Genomic DNA, 19,152 nt, shown 5'->3' with positions numbered 1-19,152 from the left:
TGGGGTGGCAAGACAGCTTGTGCTCTGAAATGCCTAAAATGCTGTGCTAGTTTTTACACTGGAGGAAATAAAACATGCTTTAAGGGAAAAAACCTTTAAGTACACTTAAGTAGAAATGGACCTGTTCTCTCTACCTGTCACTGATGTAGGAAGAGTGTTGGCCTTTTTGAGTTGTTCTCTGCGCTCAAGCCTGGACACTGGTGTCTCTGGCTTCTTCTCTTCTGGCTGAGTGGTGGGCTTGTGCAGGGAACTAGCTCTGCTGACGCTGCTGCTTCCAGGCTGTGGGGTGACACTGACCTGCATGGACAGAAAATCAGGGAAAGCATGTATTCATCCTAAAGACAGAGAAGGACTGACCATGCAAGGCAAAGCTGCTTAGAGGTTTCCATCAGCTGGCCCCCATCTTCTGCTCCCAGAGGAGGAGCCAGACTGCACAGGGAGCAGTGTGTGCTCAACCCTGGCCCCCAGCCAAGGAGCAGCTCAGTCAAATGTCCCAAAGAAGGGATGCTACAGGCTTTCCCGGAAGAGTCCCATCAAACTATACAATCAGAGCCACAGAGCAAGACTCCTAATTTCCTCTCGACCCACTGCTTAAAAGAAAGTTATTTTCGTTACTTTTCATATAACTGTTGTGTGCGAGGATTCTGCCAAATCAGGTTAACCTAAGAGCATAAGGAAACCAAATCAAATTTCTAACTGAAAATACCTCTTTGGCTTAACAGTGGTCAACTGATTTACTGCTCTACCATCTAAGTATTTTCCACCATTCCTGGCCAGCCTTTTCTCATTACTGTTGTTTTAAATCCTGAACTAAAAGAAAGCCAAGCTTGGAAGTTCCCTGGCTGTCCAGTAGTTAGGACTTGGCACTTTCACTGCCAGGGCCTCAGTTCAATCCCTGGTCAGGGAACTAAGACCCCACGAGCCTTGTGGTGCTCAAAAAATAAAAGAGAGAGTGAGCCAAGCTCAGAGTTAAAGCCGAAGACCAGGCTACTTACTTGTTCTCTGGCGAGCTTCTCTGCCTGTTTGGCCTCCCTGGCCTGCTTCCTCTCTTCCCGAGTTGCCTGCTGCTCCCGAAACCCCTTCTGTTTCTGCAGCGCCAGCGTTATCCACAGTGGCTGCGCGGTCTCAACCTTCTCCACAAGTTTGGAGCCATCTAAGGAGTGTCTGCTCTGAAGCATTGGCTTTTCTATGGGGGAAAAAAGACAGACTGATATTGTGATATACTATAAGAAATACATATTTGATCTTTGTCCCTGTTTCTGGCACTGAATTCCTAAAACCCTTGCAATGTCCTAACTGATGAGAGCATAAAGGTCTCTTTTGTTCTGCTAAATGAGGTGATTCCTGGGAAGCATGTAAAGATGGAGTCTGGTTGGCAATATCCATGTGATCAGAGGGTTAGAACTTTGAGTCCCATCAAGCTCTGGGGAGGGGCAAGGGGCTGGAGGCTGAGTTCAGTCATCAATGGCTGATGACTTAATTGATCACAACTTTGTAACGAAGCATCCATAAATACTCAAAAGACTAGTCTGGAGAGCTTCTGAGCCAAGAACACATAGAGATGCTGGAGAGTGACTAGCTCAGAAAGCATGGAAGCTCTACGCCCATTTCCCATACCTTGCCCTCTTCATCTCTTCAATCTGAGTTATATTCTTTATATATATATATATATATAAACTTTTATGTATGTGTGCGTGTGCGTGTGCGTGTGTGTGTGTGTGTGTGTATACACACAGGCTTCCCTGATGGCTCAGCAAGTGAAGAATCTGCCTACCAATGCAGGAAATACACGAGATGCAGGTTCAATCCCTGGGTCAGGAACATCTGGAGAAGGAAATGGCAACCCACTCCAGTATTCTTGCTTGAAAAATCCCATGGACAGAGGAGCCTGGTGGGCTACCATCCAAAGGGTCACAGAATCAGAAATGACTAAGCACAGCACACATATAAACGTTAAACTGATAACCTCGTAAGTAAAATGTTTCCCTGAGTTATGTGAGATCCTCTAGCAAACTAACTGAACAACGTGGATTTGCAATTGGCATCTAGTTTGGGGGCATTCTGGTAGGACTGAGCCCATAACCTGTGGACTCTAATGGTGTCTCCAGTAGAGAATCAGAACTGAGTTGAACTGACACCAGCTTGGCTATGTGGGACCCACACCCCACCACCCCACAACAGAATCAGTCAAGACAAAAAGCAGGTTTGCCCTGAAACTAACTGCTCACTCATCTCAGTCCCTCATCCCCTAAAACTGTGACATATTAATCAGCCCAAGAAATAGTCAACCATCCCTTTCTGACACAGTGTGCCAACGTCTGAGTGACTACCCTGGGTGGGAAAGTAGCATCTTCAATGGAAAAAAACAGGAGCATTTCTCTTTCCTCAAAATGGAAGAAAAAATCGTCTCCACTGTAAGAAACATCTGGCCTACAGAGGACCCAGGTAGTTCTTTGATTGTTCTTTTTTTTATTGCTTTTTAAAATTTATTTTTTCAATGGAACTTCCTCCTCCCCCCGCCCCAACCCACACTGTCCCCTGACGAAACAAGTGGACCGAATGTATGAAAGAGGAAAAGGGGGCACTGCAGTGCTTAGTGGGGCTGCTAAGGGCACCAGGACTCAGAGGAAGACGGTGAGAAACGGTGGCTTTGGCCCATTGCCCTCATTTGATAGATGTGAGTACTTGAGTCCACAGCCATCAAGGGCAGTGACCGTGGTCATTTAGTGCACAGCTGAAGGCTGAGCCGAGGACTTGTGACTTCCGGTCTGTGCTCTTACCATGGTGGACTGTCTTGCCTGTGCAAGTCAGGGCAACAAGCTTCCCAGGTGGAGAGGATCAGAGGTTGAGTAATTGGGCTCTGGAATTGAGCAGACCTGAGTTTGACTTTATGTGACCCCAGAAAAGCTACTTAACTTCTCCAAGCTTTCATTTTCTAATCCGTAAACTAGAGTCAAGAATGGCACAGGCCTCATCACGCTGATGTGAAGATTAAAAGGGGTCCTGGGTGTGAAAACGTTTAGAACAGTGTTTGGCATATAGTAACTGCTCTACAAAAGTAAGTGTTCTTAGAAATCCTCTGGTGATCCAGTGGTTAGAGCTCTGGCACTTCCACTGCAGAGGGCATGGGTTTGATCCCTGTTCAGGGACCCTCAGTCTGGGGAGCTAACAGATTGAGCCACAGACTGGGCATCCCAGTCCTAGTATCTTTTGTGGAGGAGACAAGTCCCCTTGGCTGCTGGAAGAACCTCTGGGACAGAGGGCTGGAGAAGCAGAGACCTACTCATGAGGATGGTGCATGCACTGGCTTGTCAACAAAGTGGAGAGAGCTCTGCACCGGTGGCTGCCAGCCTGCTGCACTCTCCAGTCTGAGCTGGGTGAACTCCTCAGCCTTACTCCACACCACAGTTTGGTGTGTGACCTGGGCCAACTGTCCCCTGAGAAAAGACTTAGTCTAGCTACTCAGAGACAGACTGGGGGCCCTGAGATGTGATCTGGATGGGGTGGTGGCCATTGTCAGCATGTGGTTGGGTGGCCCCCAGAAGCCTGCTACAGTTTTGTCTCCCAGCCTGGCAAGAAAGCCCCACCTGCTCCTCACTGCAGTTCAGTGCTGGTTCTGGAGCAGAATACCCTGGGAGAAAAGTGCCACAGAGGCAGCCAGATTTCTCGTGGCAGCATGGCCATCTCAATTCCTGCAGCCACAGTCTCTCCACTCCATAGCCATACACTAGATCTGGGATGAACACGATGAGGAAGGGACAGAACCCTGGGCTGAGTATGAGCACAGCACCTACATAGGTGTGTAGGCCCTCTGTGAATGCACGGGCTTCACTTGTTTCAGCAATCCCCTCCTTTGGAGCAGGGCATGCGCTTAAGGAGAACAGAGACTGATCAAGCCTGACCCACAAGGCTACTCTAACGACTGGGGAGCAGACCTCCCTGCTGAAAGTGTGGCAGCAGCCACAGAGCAGAGGGGAAGTCCCATCTCACATCCCACATAGGCCCTAGATCCTCCAGTACACACTCCCTCCTCAAGGTGATAATGGCCAGCACAACTTGAGGGAAAATGTGGCTGGCATCCGTATCAACCCAGCCTTCATACCAAAGACACTGGGCACACATAATCCATACAGGGATGCACCCATGTAAAAATACTCCAAGACCACAACAGATAATGTTTCTCCTAAATTCGTAAAGTAAAATGAAAAGGCAGAGGAACTACTCCCAATTAAAAAAGCAAGAGAAATTCCCTGAAATAATGAAACAGAGCTCACCAGTCTACCCAACCCCAGTTCAAAACAGTGATAGTAAAAATGCTAACTGAATTAAGAAAGATTACTAATAGAAATTCAGGTCACAGTAACAAGGAACTAGAAACTGTAAAGATGAACCAATCAAAAATAGATAATTGCCAAGATTAAAAAAAAAAAAAAAAAGCAATCTAAGAGCAATGAATAGCCAGCTAAAAGACAAAGAATAAGTAACCTGGAAGACAAGAATAATGAAAACCACCCAATCAGAACACAAGACAGAAAAACAAATTAAAAAGAAAATGAAAGCAACATACAAGATCTATGGTATATATAAAACTTGCAAGCCTGTTTATAATAGGGGTTCTAAGAAGGAAAAAAGAGAAAGAAGATTGAAAATGTATTTGAAAAAACGGTGGCTGAAAACTTCCCAAAGCTAAAGAAGGAAACAGGAATCCAGGTACAAGAAGCTTGGAGGGTCCCAAACAAAATGAATCTAAACAAAACCACAACCAGACATATCAGAATTAAAATGGCAAAACTTAAAGAGAGAATTCTAAAGGCAACAAGAGAAAAACAGTCATTTACAAGGGGATTCCAGTAAGGTTATCAGCTGATTTCTCTGCAGAAACTTTGGAGGTCCCAAGGGAGTGGAGTGATATATTTAAAGTCTTGAAAGGTCAAAACCTGGAACTGAGAATACTCTACCCAATAAAATGATCATTAGAATAGAAGGAGAAAGAATTTCTCAAACAAGCAAAAACTAAAAAGAATTCAGCAATAATAAATTTACTCTTACAGAAATATTGAAGTTTCTTCTCTAAATAGAAAAGAAGAATTTCTAGGACAGGGAAAATCATGACAGGAAAGGCAAACCTTCAGTAAGAACTGAAGATCACCCAAATAATCCAGTGTGTGTGCTCAGTTGTGTCCGACTCTTTGTGATCCTTTGGAGCCCACCAGGCTCCTCTGTCCATGGGATTTCCCAGGCAAGAATACTGGAGCAGGTTGCCATTTCCTCCCCCAGGGATCTTCCGACCCAGAGATCAAACCCGAGTCTCTCGTATTTCCTTCATTGCAAGTGGATTCTTTACCACTGAGGCATCAGGGAAGCCCCCCAAATAATCCAGTACTTAGATCAAAAAACAAACAAGTGTAAAAGCAGTTATAACTATAATAAGTACTAAAAGGATAAGCATGAAGATGTAAAATAGGACAGCAAAATCACAAAACATGAGGGAGGAGAGTATAAAACTAGATCTTTTAAAATGTATTTGAACTTGAATGACTATCAGTTTAAAGCAAGCAGATATAGTCATGGGTCAACATACATGAACTCCATCATAACCACAAACTAAAAACATATAATAGATTCACAAAAACCAAAAATAAAAACTGAACCACGTTACAAAAGAAAAGCATCAAACCACAAAAGGAAAAATAAAAAGAACAAAGAACTATAAAAATTACTGGAAAACAGATTAAAATGGTAATAAGTACATACTTATCAATAATTACTTTATGTTAAATGTCAAAGGACTAATGCTTTCATTACAGGGGGCACGGGTTTGATCCCTGGTCAGGGAACTAAGATCCTGCATGATATGCAGCATGGCCCAAAAAAATAGGAAAACAAAAAAGGACAACCCAATTAAAAAATGGACCTAAGAACTTTCTTGATGGTCCAGTGGTTGAGAATCCACCTGCCAATGCAAAGGACATGGGTTTGATCCCTGGTCCGGGAAAATCCTACATGCTGTGGAGCAACTAAGTCCATGCACCACAAGTACTGAGTCCAAGCTCGAGAGCCCCCGAGCCGAGACTACTGAAGCCCACATACCTACAGCCTATATTCTGCAACAAAAGAAGCCACTGCAATGAGAAGCCTGCCAACAGCAATGAAAAGTAGACCCTGCTCACCACAACCAGAGAAAACCCACATGCAGCAACAAAGACCAGCGTGGCCACAAATAAAATTTTTTTTAAAAAAATGGACCTACATATTTTCCCAAAGAAGATACACAAATTGCTAACAAGCACATGAAAAGATGTTCAACATTGCTGATTATTAGTGAAATGCAAATCAAAACCACAGTGAGGTACCACCTCACACAGGTCAGAATGGTTGTCATCAAAAAGTCTATAGATAATATCGGAGATGATATGGAAAAAGAGGAACCCTCCTACACTGTTGGTGAAAATGTAAATTGGTGTAATCACTGTGGAGAACTTTATAAAGAACCACTATGGAGGTTCTTTAAAAAACTAAAAATAGAACTACCACATGATCCAGCAATTCCACTCCTGGGTATATATGTGGAAAAAATGAAAACTAATTTAAAAAGATACAGGCACCTCAGTGTTCATAGAGGCATTATTTATAATAGTCCAGATGTGGGAGCAACCAAAGTGCCTGTCAACAGATAACTGACTTAGGAAGATGTGGAGTGTGTCTATATTGTATGTTTATATACGGGCTCACACAATACACACACACACACGTGTATACACAGGCTTCCCAGGTAGCACTAGTGGTAAAGAGCCCACCTGCCAATCAGGAGATGTGAGAGATGCTGGTTCTATCCCTGTGTTGGGAAGATCCCCTGGAGGAGGGCATGGCAACCCACTCCAGTATCCTTGACTGGAAAACCCCTTGGACAGAGAAGCCTGGTGGGCTACAGTCCATAGGGTTGCAAAGAGTCAGACACAACTGAAGCGACTTAGCACGCATATGTATACACATGTACATATATATACACACACCACATCTTCTTGGTTTCCTGGACTGGCATGTTGATCAGCAGTGTAAAGACCATATCTCCCTATTGGTTTCTGTTTATCCTATGGAAGAGGAGCCACAGTGGAATATTACTCAGTCATAAGAACAAAATGAAATGTGGCCTTTTGCAGTTAACATGGATGGACCTACAGAATATTATGCTTAGTGAAAAAAGGCAGAGAAAGACAAACACTATATGATATGCATAATCTAAAAAAATAATACAAATGACTATACAAAAAAGAAACAGATTCATAGGCAAAGAAAACAAATTTATGGTTACCAAAGGCGAGAAAGAGGTGGGAGGGATAAATTAGAAGTAAAGGACTAACAGATACAAACTTCTGTACAGAAAATATGGAAGCAACAAGGGTCTACTGTACAGCACAGGGAATTGTACCCAATATCCTGTAATAACCTATAATGGAATATAATCTGCAAACAAAATACACAAAAAATGAATCACTAGGCTATACAACTTAAACTGGCACAATATTGTATACCAACTACACTTCAATTTTTTAAAAAATAGAAAATACAGACAGACTCAAGGGAAGCTGGAAGCCCTGTGATGTGATGCAGGGAGAGACCTTGTACGCGTGTCCTCACTTGCTTTGCTCACTTGTACTGAGGATCTGCAGTTCAGTGAGTTTATGACATATCCTATCTTCTTTGAAGCAAATGATCTCTTATGAAATGGACAGATGGTATAATGAAATTCCAGCAAACAAACACAGATTAAACATACTACTGATAATGCAAGCATAAGAACACAGCAAAGCTGTCACGTTCTTTGCCTGATACTCCGCGAAGCAATCAGATCTGACAAGAAGTTGGCCCAATAAAATAAAAATCTGCACCGTGATTTGCAATGTGGATTTACATCCATTGTTGTTTCAGTGAATCTCAGCCTCAGTACATGCAGTGCTCCATGGGTTTTAGCTAATGATGGCACTACATACATACAATTAACAAATAAATTGGAGGTGCAGGCTTAACACTTTTATCCTGATAGGCATTCAGCTAAAGAATTTGGTCAGCCTAGGCCTGGAGTTGTAGTGTAAAACCCCAACAGTCTCAGGTAGAGACCACCATGTGGTCCTTGCTCTCACACTTCTTTTCTACCAAATAAAGAAAAATCCAGTTAGCAGAGACTGTCAGCCCAGAATCTCAATACTGAGAAAGAAAACAGGGGCAGCAACAGGTTTCGGTAAAAATTAGAAGAATCTCTCTAAGACACAGCAGCAGAAAACAGGGCGTTGTTTCTCTGGGAGAAGATAAGAGAATCAGAGAGCAGGTCAGCTGTGCGAGGAGCTCTGATGGTACCACAAAAGGGAACAACACAAAAGCTAAAGTCAAAACTGAAAACAGCGGTTCTGCTTCAAGACGGTGACGTAGGAAGATCCGAAGCTCCACTCTTCCCACAGACAACCAAGTTTACAGTCACATACAGAACAATTCCTTTGTAAAGAGATCCAGAAACTAGCTGACTGACTCCAGCACATCAGGGGAACAGAAACAAAAACCATCCATGGAAATGGGTAGAAGAGGCTGAGGCACAATCTCACCATAAACCCCATCCCCGGGCACAGTGATCCACAACCAGGAGGGAACTCAGTGGAATGCCCACTCTCTCTCTGAGAAGCAAAGGATTTGGACCCCCACCTCTGGACCTCAACTTTTAAGACTTCTACTTCAGTGACCGGCCCCCAAAACACCTAGTTCTGAAAGCCAACGGGGCTTATGTCCACAAGACCACAGGGAATCTAAGGCACAGCTCTTAACAGGCTTGTGGGGACTGCAGCTAACCCCTAGAGCCCAGTGCGGAGGTAAGACAACAACAAAAACCTGAAAATAGGCTCCTCTTCGGGAGGACAAACAGAAACCAATAGGGAGATATGACCTGGTGATGCTGATCAATGTGCCAGTCCAGGGAGCCAAGGACAGCTTGGTTAAAAAGGACGACAGGGTCTTCCATAAGGCAAGTAACCAAACCCATGTCCCTGAGGGAGTTCTTATCTCTGCAAAACCCACCCCAAATCTAAACAATTACCTAAACTTTCCCTAGAAAAACCTGAGGAGCAAATTTTGGGCTATGACTCAAACCTGACCACTTACTCTGCAAAACCAAAAAGTATCAGAGGAAGGTTTTTGGGGCCCCAAAGTCAAACCAAGTGATCACCACACTGCCCCAAACATCCAGTATGAAGAAACACGAGGGGCAGCCAGGAGTAAGGGTTGCCCTAAAATTTCCTTACCAGAGGGCTTCACAGTAGCAAGCTGGTGGGGCCAGGGCCCCACATACGCATATGCAGGGCCTTGTGCATAAACAGACAAAGTTGATTATGCACACTGCGGCTCCTTGCGGGGCTAGTTAAAAGTCCCCTAAGGTCCCACCTTAGTTTCTGTCGCTACTGTCCAGAAACAGAGCGCACACACTGGGGTAAGAAACCAGTCTTTATCGTCACTGTACAGGCCCCTCATAAAGATTAATGACACTTGCTTCCTAGTGGCTCAGACAGTAAAGAATTTGCCAGTAATGCAGAGACCCAGGTTGGATCCCTGGGTTGGGAAGATCCCCTGGAGAAGTGCATGGCTATCAACTCCGGTATTCTTGCCTGGAGAATCCCATAGACAGAGGAGCCTGGTGGGCTACAGTCCATGGGGTCCCACAGAATTGGACACGACTAAGTGACTAACAATTTCACTGTCAACCTAAAGTATATCAGTCTGTGCAGCATCTCTAACTTACTACTTGTGTAAGTAAGGGTCACTAATGGGTGTGAGCTGCAGACACGCACGTCAGTCCACGTTTCCAAAACTGTAAAGACAAGTACAGAGCCTCACTCTGACTCAGGAGTCATGGCCCTTGGGGAACGGGGCACCAGCCTCTAATTAAGGGAAGTGCTCCAACAACAGCTCCAGGGGCTACCTCCAGCCCTGGGCAGTTCTGCCTTTAGCTGTGACTCAGGAGGCTGGACAGAGGCAGAGCTTTGCGATCTACAGCTACGCACCTTTCCTCCCCGCCTCCGGCGTTGGGACAGGCTTCTCTTGCCCAGTGGATGGCACCGGGGAAGCCGGTTTCCTCTCGGTTTCCACCTCTTCCTCCTTATCCCGCTTCTGCTCCTTTCTCTCCTCAGGTGGCGGGGGTGAGGGCGGCCAGCCGCTGTCCCGGCCCTCCTTGCACGGCTCGCTGGGCTCCATCTCGGGCTTCCCCACCCGGCGAGTCAGCAACTCCACCAAGTAGGGCCTGCTCACCTTGGAGAGCGGGGAGGGTGGTGGGGTCTGGCCCGCAGGCTTGGGCGCCAGGGCTGGCTTCTGGGACAGGGGCAACCTGTTTGCCGCCTTGTCCTGCTCCGGAGCCGGGGGCTGGCTACCTGCCAGTGGGGGCCCGGGCTGGGCCACAGGAGGAGAGAGGCTGGGAGGGCTTTCAGAGGAGTCCTTCCAGGGGGCCGGGGCTGGCTTCCTCTCTGGGGGGAGCAAGGGGCCAGGCTTGAGGGCTGCAGCCTCCGTCTCTGGCTCTCCATGTGTGCTCCCTGGGGCTGACGGCGCCCCATCGATACTGTCCCCTGTGCTGCTGTGCCTTTTCTTCTTCTTCTGTTCTGTTTGTTGGTCGCAGTGGAAGCGCAGGGAGTAGTTGGTCCTTCTCAATTTTATTCCAAAAAGGGAAGCTTTATCCTCTCCACCTGGCATCGTGGGCTCTGACTTTCCTGCTCCATCTGTGGTCTGGCCGTCTGAAGTGGTCACAGGCTCCACCTGGGCCACTGCTTTCTGTGGTGGGTAAGGCAGGCCTGGAACGAGGAAAGATGGAAGGTCTTTGGCAAATTTGCACCCCTCTGTGGTGTCTGTTGGCTCCTGGTGAGCCCTGGGTTTCTCTGCATCTTTCAGGGCCTCTTTAGTATCAATAGCAGGGGGCTGGGGCACGGCCTCTTCGCTGGGTCCCAGCCCGGATCTTTTCCTGATGCTCTCCCCTTCCCCGCCCCCATCGGAGAACTTCTGCCAGGCAGGTTTAATGGAGAATTTGGCATTTACGGGCGGGGTCCTCCGGAGGTTTCCGCGGGAATCACACCGGCCCCTGGGCGTGTGCTCATCCCCGGCCCGAGACTGCTCTCTCTCGCCACGCTGGTCACTCTCTGAGCTCTTCAGGATACGGGATCGAATGGAGGCCCATTCAGCGAGCGCAGCTGCGCTGCTTGGAGACTCTGGTGGGGGCCTGGTCTTCGCACTGCCTGCCCGGGGTTCCCCCAGGGCTCGGGGTGGGTTTTCCAGGGCCGGGACATCCACCAGCTTCTTTTCTTCCGACAAGCCCAGGAGAGATTTGCACGCAGTGTCCTTGATCTGGCTCAGGTTGACGGCCGGGCCGCAGAGCTGGGCTCCGGTGACCAGAATGGCCGTGTGGGGGATGCTCAGGGTTGAAGGCAGGGCGTGGGAGGCTGGGCTGGCTTTGGGGGCCTTGGGCTCTTGGGGAGCTGAGGTGAGCCCCTCATCTTTCATGGGCTTCACTGGGCTCAGATTGACTTTGGGGAAGAGAATTTGTTTCCCTCCCGATGACACCTGGAAAGTGTAGGGTCTGGGCATGGTCTGCCTCTCATCCACCTCCTGCCATCTGAGTTCCTCCAGCTTTCTGTCTGTTTCTGGAGTAGCAGCTTCCTTCTTCTCTCCTGGCACCAGCATTTCTTCCACCTGGGCCTCTTGCTTCTGGGGAGGCTGCATGTTGGTTTCTTCCCTCATTTCCTGCCGTCCACAACCACGATCCCCAGGAACATCCTCCTGCTTTCTGGGCTGCTCCCCCGATGTCTCAGTGGCCTCTTGGCTCTGCTTTACCCAAATACTCGGTTTCTCAGAGTTTTCTCTCAGCTTTTCGAGTTTCAGGTGATCTTGCTCTTCTGCTTTCTCCGCGAAGTCACTCTGAAATGGGCTCCTCAAGCCACTTTTGTGGTCCAGCTGCGGCTGATTCTCCTCTTCCACTCTCGGTGCTTCCTGAAGCTTCTTCTCCACTTCCTGCCTCCTCTTGGCCTCCAAGTCTTCTCGCTTCTTCAGTTCTTCCCTCTTCCTCACCTCCTCCTCCTCCCGCCATCTCTGGGCCTCCAGTTCCTCCTGCCTCCTGAGCTCCTCCTGCCTCCTGAGCTCCTCCTGCCTCCTGAGCTCCTCCAGCCTCCTGAGCTCCTCCTGCCTCCTGAGCTCCTCCTGCCTCCTGAGCTCCTCCATCCGTTTTTCCTCCTCCAGCTCCCGCTGCCTCTCCTCCTCTTCCAGCCGCTGCCTCTCCTCCTCTTCCAGCCGCTGACTCTCAGCTGCCCACCGCCTCTGCTCCTCCAGCTCCTCCAGTCCTCGGAGTTCCTCCAACTCTCTTTCCTCCTCCTGCCACAGCTTCTCGGCCTCCTGCTGGCTCCGAGCCTCCATCTCCTCCTGCACCAAGCATCTTCCCAGGTGCTGCACCTCTTCCTCTGGGCACACGGGCTCCTTGGCCTCCGGGAGTCCTCCCTCCTCTTCCTCCCTCTGCTCTGGGCCCTGGGAGCCCGGCTCTTCCAGGCTCTGCGTTTCTTCTTCACGTTGCCTCTTCTTTGCCTCTAGCTGTATTTCTCTTTCCTCTTCCTCCTCCTCCTCTTCTTCCAAGAATTCTTGCCTTCTATTCTCCTCCCAAAGCCTCCGCTCCAGAGCCTGGAGCCTCTGCTCTTCCAGGCGTCGCCTCTCCGCAGCTTCGGCCTTTTGCCGTTTGCACTTGGCCTCAAGTTCTCGCCAGTATTCTTCCTGGCGTCGCTTCTCTTCCTCCGAGTCCAGCGGCTCTGGCTCTCTTTCATGCCAGATTGGCTTGTCTTCTCCAGGGTGTCCATTCTGGTCCAGGGACAGCTGATGCAGGAGGCCACCATGCTCGTTCTGTCGATCCTAACGTGGGTAAGGGAAACAGAATTAGCTTTCCCTGTGCACAGGCCACCTTTATTTACAATCCCATTCACCAATGTGGGTGGCCCTCCTAATCGTGAAAGAGGGACCACGTTCAAGCCAAAGACACAGGTCACCTCAGGCAGGGAAGAACTTCAACCGTTGGGTTTCCTCTCTATATGTCATCCTCAAATTCTTTTTTCTTAATACACATGCATAATCATAGGAAAACCAGTAGCCCAGCATTAGAAAGGTGAGGAAAAATAAGATTAGCACGTCATCAATGTCCCCTGAAACTTATGACTCAGAAGTCTAATCAAACTGAAGAACCTTTGACTCAGGCTATGGCATAGGAAAGTGAGCCATCTGTCTGCTGCAAAGCAAAATGTCTGGAGCCCCTCAGAAGGAAGCCTTTCTCTCTGCGGTCCACCAGCCACTGATGGGGGACAACAGGTCAGAAAGGGTGGTGGAAAGGAAATGGGCCCATTCACCCTTGTGCCAGCAACAGAGCCATATCCCCGACAGGGAGAGACCAAGTCCCTTCCCTAGGCCCCTCACAGCACCACCCCGCTAGGCAGCATCAGGATGTCTGCCAGGCCATACATACCCCGACAAGTCGCCTGTGCTTCCTTGACACCCTCTGGTTTTTTGGCTTAATGGACAGTTTGTGCTTGGCGGCACTATTATCCAGTCGAGCAATGGCCAGGGGGATGGCATCCAGGTTGACACTTTCGATGGTGCCAGCAGAAGAAAGGTGCCTCTTGGGCCGGGATGGTTTAACTGGAGCAACCTACAGTGGAGATTGAAAATATGCAGTCAGTCCAGATGAGAGAAGAGCCTGCAGGGAATCTAGCATGGCGGCCCTTGTTAGAGTCTGCTCCTGGCCCAGCCTGGCCAGGAGATGCTGTCAAGCGCAGGGGGTTCATGGGCACAGTGAAGTGAGCACTGCTTTTAGAACCAAAAGACACTGAGCATTTGTTTTGCCAGTGATATCCGTATTAACTGGTAAAGGCCATTTAATCTCTCAGGGACTAATTTTCCTACTGTGAATGATATGTGGGTTAGATTAGATCGGGGGTCAGTAAGACACAGTCAGGGGTCCTGTCTGGGTAAAGTCTTGCTGGTACACAGCAACACCATTGCCCGTGGCTGCTTTTGTACTACAAAGAAGAGCAGAACAAAGGAGAGTCTGGTAGTTGCAACCTTATGGCCACAAGGCCTAAAATAAAGAGTAGTGTGCTAAGCCCTGGACAAGCTCATCGCTATGCTAACAACACTGTAACTCTAAGCACCTTCCATTGCCACAGACTTGTACACACCTCAGCTCTTACTTTAGCCCCTTCGGAACAGGTTTCAGTGGAATGCCGAAAAGTTAAAAACCAGAAATACACATAAGTGAAGAAATGTTTATTGAAAGAAGGAACAATAAGTTCTCCACCTAGGGCATAAGATGTGTTATCGGCAAAAATGCTTTGCCACAATCACGCCAGAGTCACAGGGCACTGGTGCACTGAAAGCAAAAAGGAGGAGGCCCCCAGGTGAGAACGTGAAGGGCAGTTCTTCAAAGGATGAACTGCAGAACCGCTTGCAGCTCTGTAACACAGGTATGTATGGTCACTTAAAAACCACAACCTGAGACCAATCGTAAACATTTAAGACGTGGATTCCATCCCCTGGCTGGGAATCCCCTAGAGGAGGAAATGGCAACCCCCTCCAGCATTCTTCCCTAGGAAATCTCATGGACAGAGGAGCCTGGCGGACTACAGCCCGTGAGCTCACAAAACAGCTGGACATGACTTAGCGACTAAACAACAATAGAAGGATACTCTTTCCTTACAGGCTCTTCAACTTCAGGTATTCTTGAATGTCTTTTTCAATGGCTTACCAGTGTCTTGAAGTATTAATACATGAGGCTGTTAGGAAAACTACCAACACCTGAGACTCCAAACAGACTTGGCGAGAGCGTGGCAGTTTTTCAGAGCAGGGTTCAGTTCTAGCCATTGCATTGCCATGCAAACAGATGCTAACATCTACCACTGGTTGAACTTTGAAGGGATTTACAGTAATAGATGAAGGCAGCATTTATGAATGGAAAAATGAGGCAGCAGCTCGCCCAACAAAAAGAAAAACAGAAGTTAAACTAAGGAAGCTACACACACAAGTTCAAATCACATTACCTTCTCTTCCATCTCACTTCTGGCTCCCGGCAGATTCAGAGGACTTGGAGAACTTGGCGTCTCACTGGACTGGAACGGCAGAGAGAGTGCTCAAGTCAAACAGGAGCACAGGAAGTCCTGGGCAAACGCAGCCAGCGTCTGTGTGGAGGGCCACCCCCTCCTCTGAGCAGAGAGTGCTGGCAGGTTCACGGTGGAGACTCTGCTCGTGTCCAGATTCCACCAGGGCTCCGGAGGCTCAGTATTCACTCCCCTCTCCCTAGAGTTCAATTCATTTCCCATCTGGGTAGGCTCCAAACTCAGTCCCTGATGTGTTTCCCCACTGCTGAGAGAATCAGGGACTGCCCTGTCGCCAGCCAGGCAGAACTCTGACCTCACAGCTTTCAGCCTGGCTGGCTGCCTTCCACCCCCTTCACCTGCCAGACCTCTTCTCCATGAGAAAGCAAGGGGGCTCTTCCAGTGGCACACACAGGCCTGTGCTGAGGAGGTAGGCAACCAGAGGAGGCGAGAAAACGTTGGCGGAAGGGAGGGAGGGAGAGAGGAAAAGAGAGAAGAAGAGGAAGAAAAAGGCTAATGATTCACATCCCAGTCGCCTTGCAGGTCCTGGGTATATCACGCATATCACGTCACGTGTGCCAGCTCTACCTGCTGCCTCCCGTCACCTATGTTTACAAAAGGTTCTCACTGCCCCTTCCGGATCCAGAACATCATCTCGCCCTACCTCAGTCCATTTTCTGCACAACAGTTAGAAGCATCTTTAGAAAACATAAAATCAGATTGTATCACTGCCCTGCTGAAAATTACTCAGAGGGGAACTTCCCTGGCGGTCCAGTGGTTAAGACTCCACACTTTGGATGCGGGGGCGCGTGAGTTCAATCCCTGGTCAGGGAACTAAGATCCTACATGCCTCATGGCACAGTCAAAAGGTAAAATAAGATACTAAGATAAAAATAATAAAAAATAAACTCAAAAATTTCTCAGCAGTTTCCTATTACTTTCCAAACAATTCACCCCTTCTCCTGTGGTCTGAAGGACCCAGTGTCTACACTGTGATCCACAGCCACCCCTCACCCTCATCCGCACTAGCCTGCTTTCTGTGCCTCCTTCAGGACAAACAGTTCCGTCTCTGGGTGTCTGTACTTGTTCTTCCTTGTGCCAAGAACACCCTCCACACCTTCTCAGGGCCATCTAACTTCCTTATCTAAAGAAGCAAACCCCTCTCCAACCACATTGCTCACTTTTGTATCAGCCGGTTTCATTTTCTAGGCAGCATTTTTATTAATCCGAAATTATGATATCTATTTGCTGAGTTGTTGGTTGTGAGACGCTCCTCTCACTAGAATGTAAACTGCACTATGGCGGTCCTGTGTTTACACTGCGATCCCTCAGCTGAGGGGGCACCTGCTGAACGAACGACCCACCTTGTCCCCCAGCCCACTGTGCCCTGTGCTTATCAGATCCAGTGACAGGGAAGACAGTTGCTCTGGTCCAGAGGAATCCCTGAATCAAGGCTGATGGCTGATGTTCCTTCCCAGCACTCAAGAGACTGGAGATGAGGACTGTTGGACCAGCCAAGAGAGAGGGCCCTGTGCCTGCTTCACCTATCACCCACAGGTGTGGGTGCCAGGGGGCATCAGGGCCAGGCCCAGGCAGAGACAGACAGCGAAGAAGACTGTCATCTTTTATCTCCTTCCTTCTTTTGCTCTACAACTTGGAGAGCACTTATCTTTCTTACTATTCTTACGATGCATTAGCTGATAATTAGTATGACTTTTTCCAGGGGCACTTTAGTAACACTCAACATCATTTCAGGCACCGTGGTAGGCATAGCACAAAGAATGCTTTCTTGTAAGCATGGGAAGACTCAGAGCCTCAGCTAAGAACCACTATCTATCTACCAGTAGGTAGGTAGGACTGTTTTTCCCATAAGAGGCCTTCCCTCCTTTTCCCATAAGAGGCCCGAAGGCACTCCTGCTGCTGCTCAAGGGACTCTTATTTCAGGATCTGCTCAGAGTGCTTCTCTCAAAGTGTCAAAAGAATGGACTTCTCTGGGGGTACAGTGCATAGGAATCTGCCCACCAATACAGGGGACATGCGTTTGATACCTGCTCTGGGAAGATCCCATATGCTGTGGGCTAAGCCTGTACACCGCAACTGAGTCGGAGCCTTAGAGCCCACGATCCACAACTACTGAGCCTGCGTGCTGCAGCTACTGGAGACCGTGTGCCTATAGCCCATGCTCCACAACAGGCGAAGCCACCACAGCGAGAGGCCCTCGCGCTGCAACGCAGAGCAGCCCACGCTCGCCACTACTAGAGAAAGCCCACGCACAGCAACACAGACCTAGCACAACCATAACTAAACTAAAAAAATCAAGAGACAAAATTTAGATAGGATAGTGCTGGATCAACGTGACTTTGCACACTTAGTACACTTAAGCTGGTCCGTTTGAATATTCTATTCTTGTGCAGCACCTACTTCATTCTTTTCTCATTTCAAGTCAGTCCAGTTCCCCAAGTAATTATTCAGTGCTCCTAAGTAAGCAGTGATGATATCCTGGGGAGACAGATGTGTAAGATCCAGTCTGTCCTCAAGGAGCTCAACAGTTTGGAAATGGAGAGCAAACAGTTATATGGCCACAGATGCAGAGCACAGACGTGTAAGAAACACTCAGGATGCACAGTGATGGCAGAGAGGGGACAGTGCAGCTCAGGGGTGAGGGCAGCCCGAGTCTCCAAAGAGTTAAGCAGAAGACGCTGGGAAGAGGGGGTGCAAAGGGCACATCTCCCTCACCTCCCCCTCTTCCCAACTGGCTCCCCTGCAGCTCAAGGCACTTGCGCCGGAGGTGCTGGGCTACTCCTCAGGAAAGCTTCTTCCATCTTATTCCCCACCCTGCAGACCCCGGGCTTAATGATGCCCGTGCCCACTGCCCAGCCTCCCCCCGGCCTCGTGAGCAATCAAGTCATCCCCTGGAGGAGCTTTACTTTGTTCTCAGTGTCTGAGAGGATGAGGTCTTGCTGAGTCACAACTTCCACAGGACTGGTGAGGAATGGGTCCTCTTCGAAGCGAGCCTCGCCACTGTCTGCCTTCTTCATGGGAATGGCGTTGGGTGGTGGCTGCCCAAACTTGATGTTCTTGCCCAACTGTCGCTGGAGAGAAACAAAAGAAGGACGTTCTGAAGCAGTGAAGCGGTTCACAATAACCACAGTCAGGTTCCCCAGCATAGCTAGCGGGCACTGAGGCATATTCTCTACGTGACTGGTTTCTAGACTAGACACCAAGCCAGAAACCCCTGACGCAGTCCTGTAATTACTGAGTCTCCTTCCCAGTATTTCCTTTTCTTTCCCACCTTTGAGCCATGAGCCTTTTCATCCAGCCACCTCTTTCATGGAGATGCCAACATTTCCAAGGGGGGTAGAGAAATCATATTTCTGATCAAAAAAGTTGGGTATGACAGAAATTGTTTGATTTTTGTCAAAAAATCAAAAGTCTTTCAAAGGCACAAAAGTACTTGAAAGGTACAAAAATTATATAGAAAATAGTTTCATGAGCTGCAAGAACCCCTGCGGGAAATCAAGACTGTTGTGGCTGCACAAAGGAACCCTCCAGCCCCTTTTGGACACATTCCCCTTGAATATTTATTTCATCTACCTTCCTCACCAGCCCCTAACTTGAACATCCTGTTTGGGTTACAGTGGGTACCACGGCCAAGGGGAAGAAGGCCCCAGGCCAAGAAGTCTTTCCATGATTGATGCTAAACACACGGAAAAGATGAAAGCAATCTTGTTCTGCCACTAGGATGTCCTCTTTGCCTTGCTGCAGCTGCCCACTGTGACCACAGGCCAGAAGGAACACAGTGGATCAGAGGAGGCTGCTGGAGTAAGGGCCAGAAAGAGACTGATCACTGGTGGGAGGGAGCTGAATGGACGGTGGCAGGAGGGTAAAGGACAGAAATTAGGAAGAAAAAGAGTATTTAGAATTAAAAGCTGGATTAAAAAGGGAATTATTTTAAAATATAAAAACAAAATAGTTTTTAATACGAGGCAAAATATTTAATGGGCTTGATAAA

At 48.3% G+C, this 19,152-nt stretch overlaps 1 protein-coding gene across 3 annotated transcripts in view; it reads right to left on the bottom strand.

Moving 5' to 3' along the window:
* The window catches only part of KIAA1211 (KIAA1211 ortholog), a 277,640-nt gene that overhangs the window by 4,816 nt on the left and 253,672 nt on the right, over window positions 1–19,152 (bottom strand). For all 3 annotated transcript variants that reach the window (XM_027544551.1, XM_027544552.1, XM_027544553.1), the window contains 6 exons: window positions 18,068–18,232; window positions 15,087–15,155; window positions 13,517–13,699; window positions 10,044–12,912; window positions 996–1,186; window positions 135–297 (listed from right to left, as the gene is read on the bottom strand). In XM_027544551.1, the coding sequence (XP_027400352.1) occupies window positions 135–297; window positions 996–1,186; window positions 10,044–12,912; window positions 13,517–13,699; window positions 15,087–15,155; window positions 18,068–18,232 (3,640 nt within the window). The remainder of the gene's footprint in view (window positions 1–134; window positions 298–995; window positions 1,187–10,043; window positions 12,913–13,516; window positions 13,700–15,086; window positions 15,156–18,067; window positions 18,233–19,152) is intronic.

The sequence above is a fragment of the Bos indicus x Bos taurus genome, chromosome 6 (genome assembly GCF_003369695.1).
Source record: "Bos indicus x Bos taurus breed Angus x Brahman F1 hybrid chromosome 6, Bos_hybrid_MaternalHap_v2.0, whole genome shotgun sequence".
NCBI classification, from domain to species: Eukaryota; Metazoa; Chordata; class Mammalia; order Artiodactyla; family Bovidae; genus Bos; species Bos indicus x Bos taurus.
The sequence above is the reverse complement of the archived record's forward strand: the minus strand, read 5'-3'. Positions and strand labels throughout refer to the sequence as shown.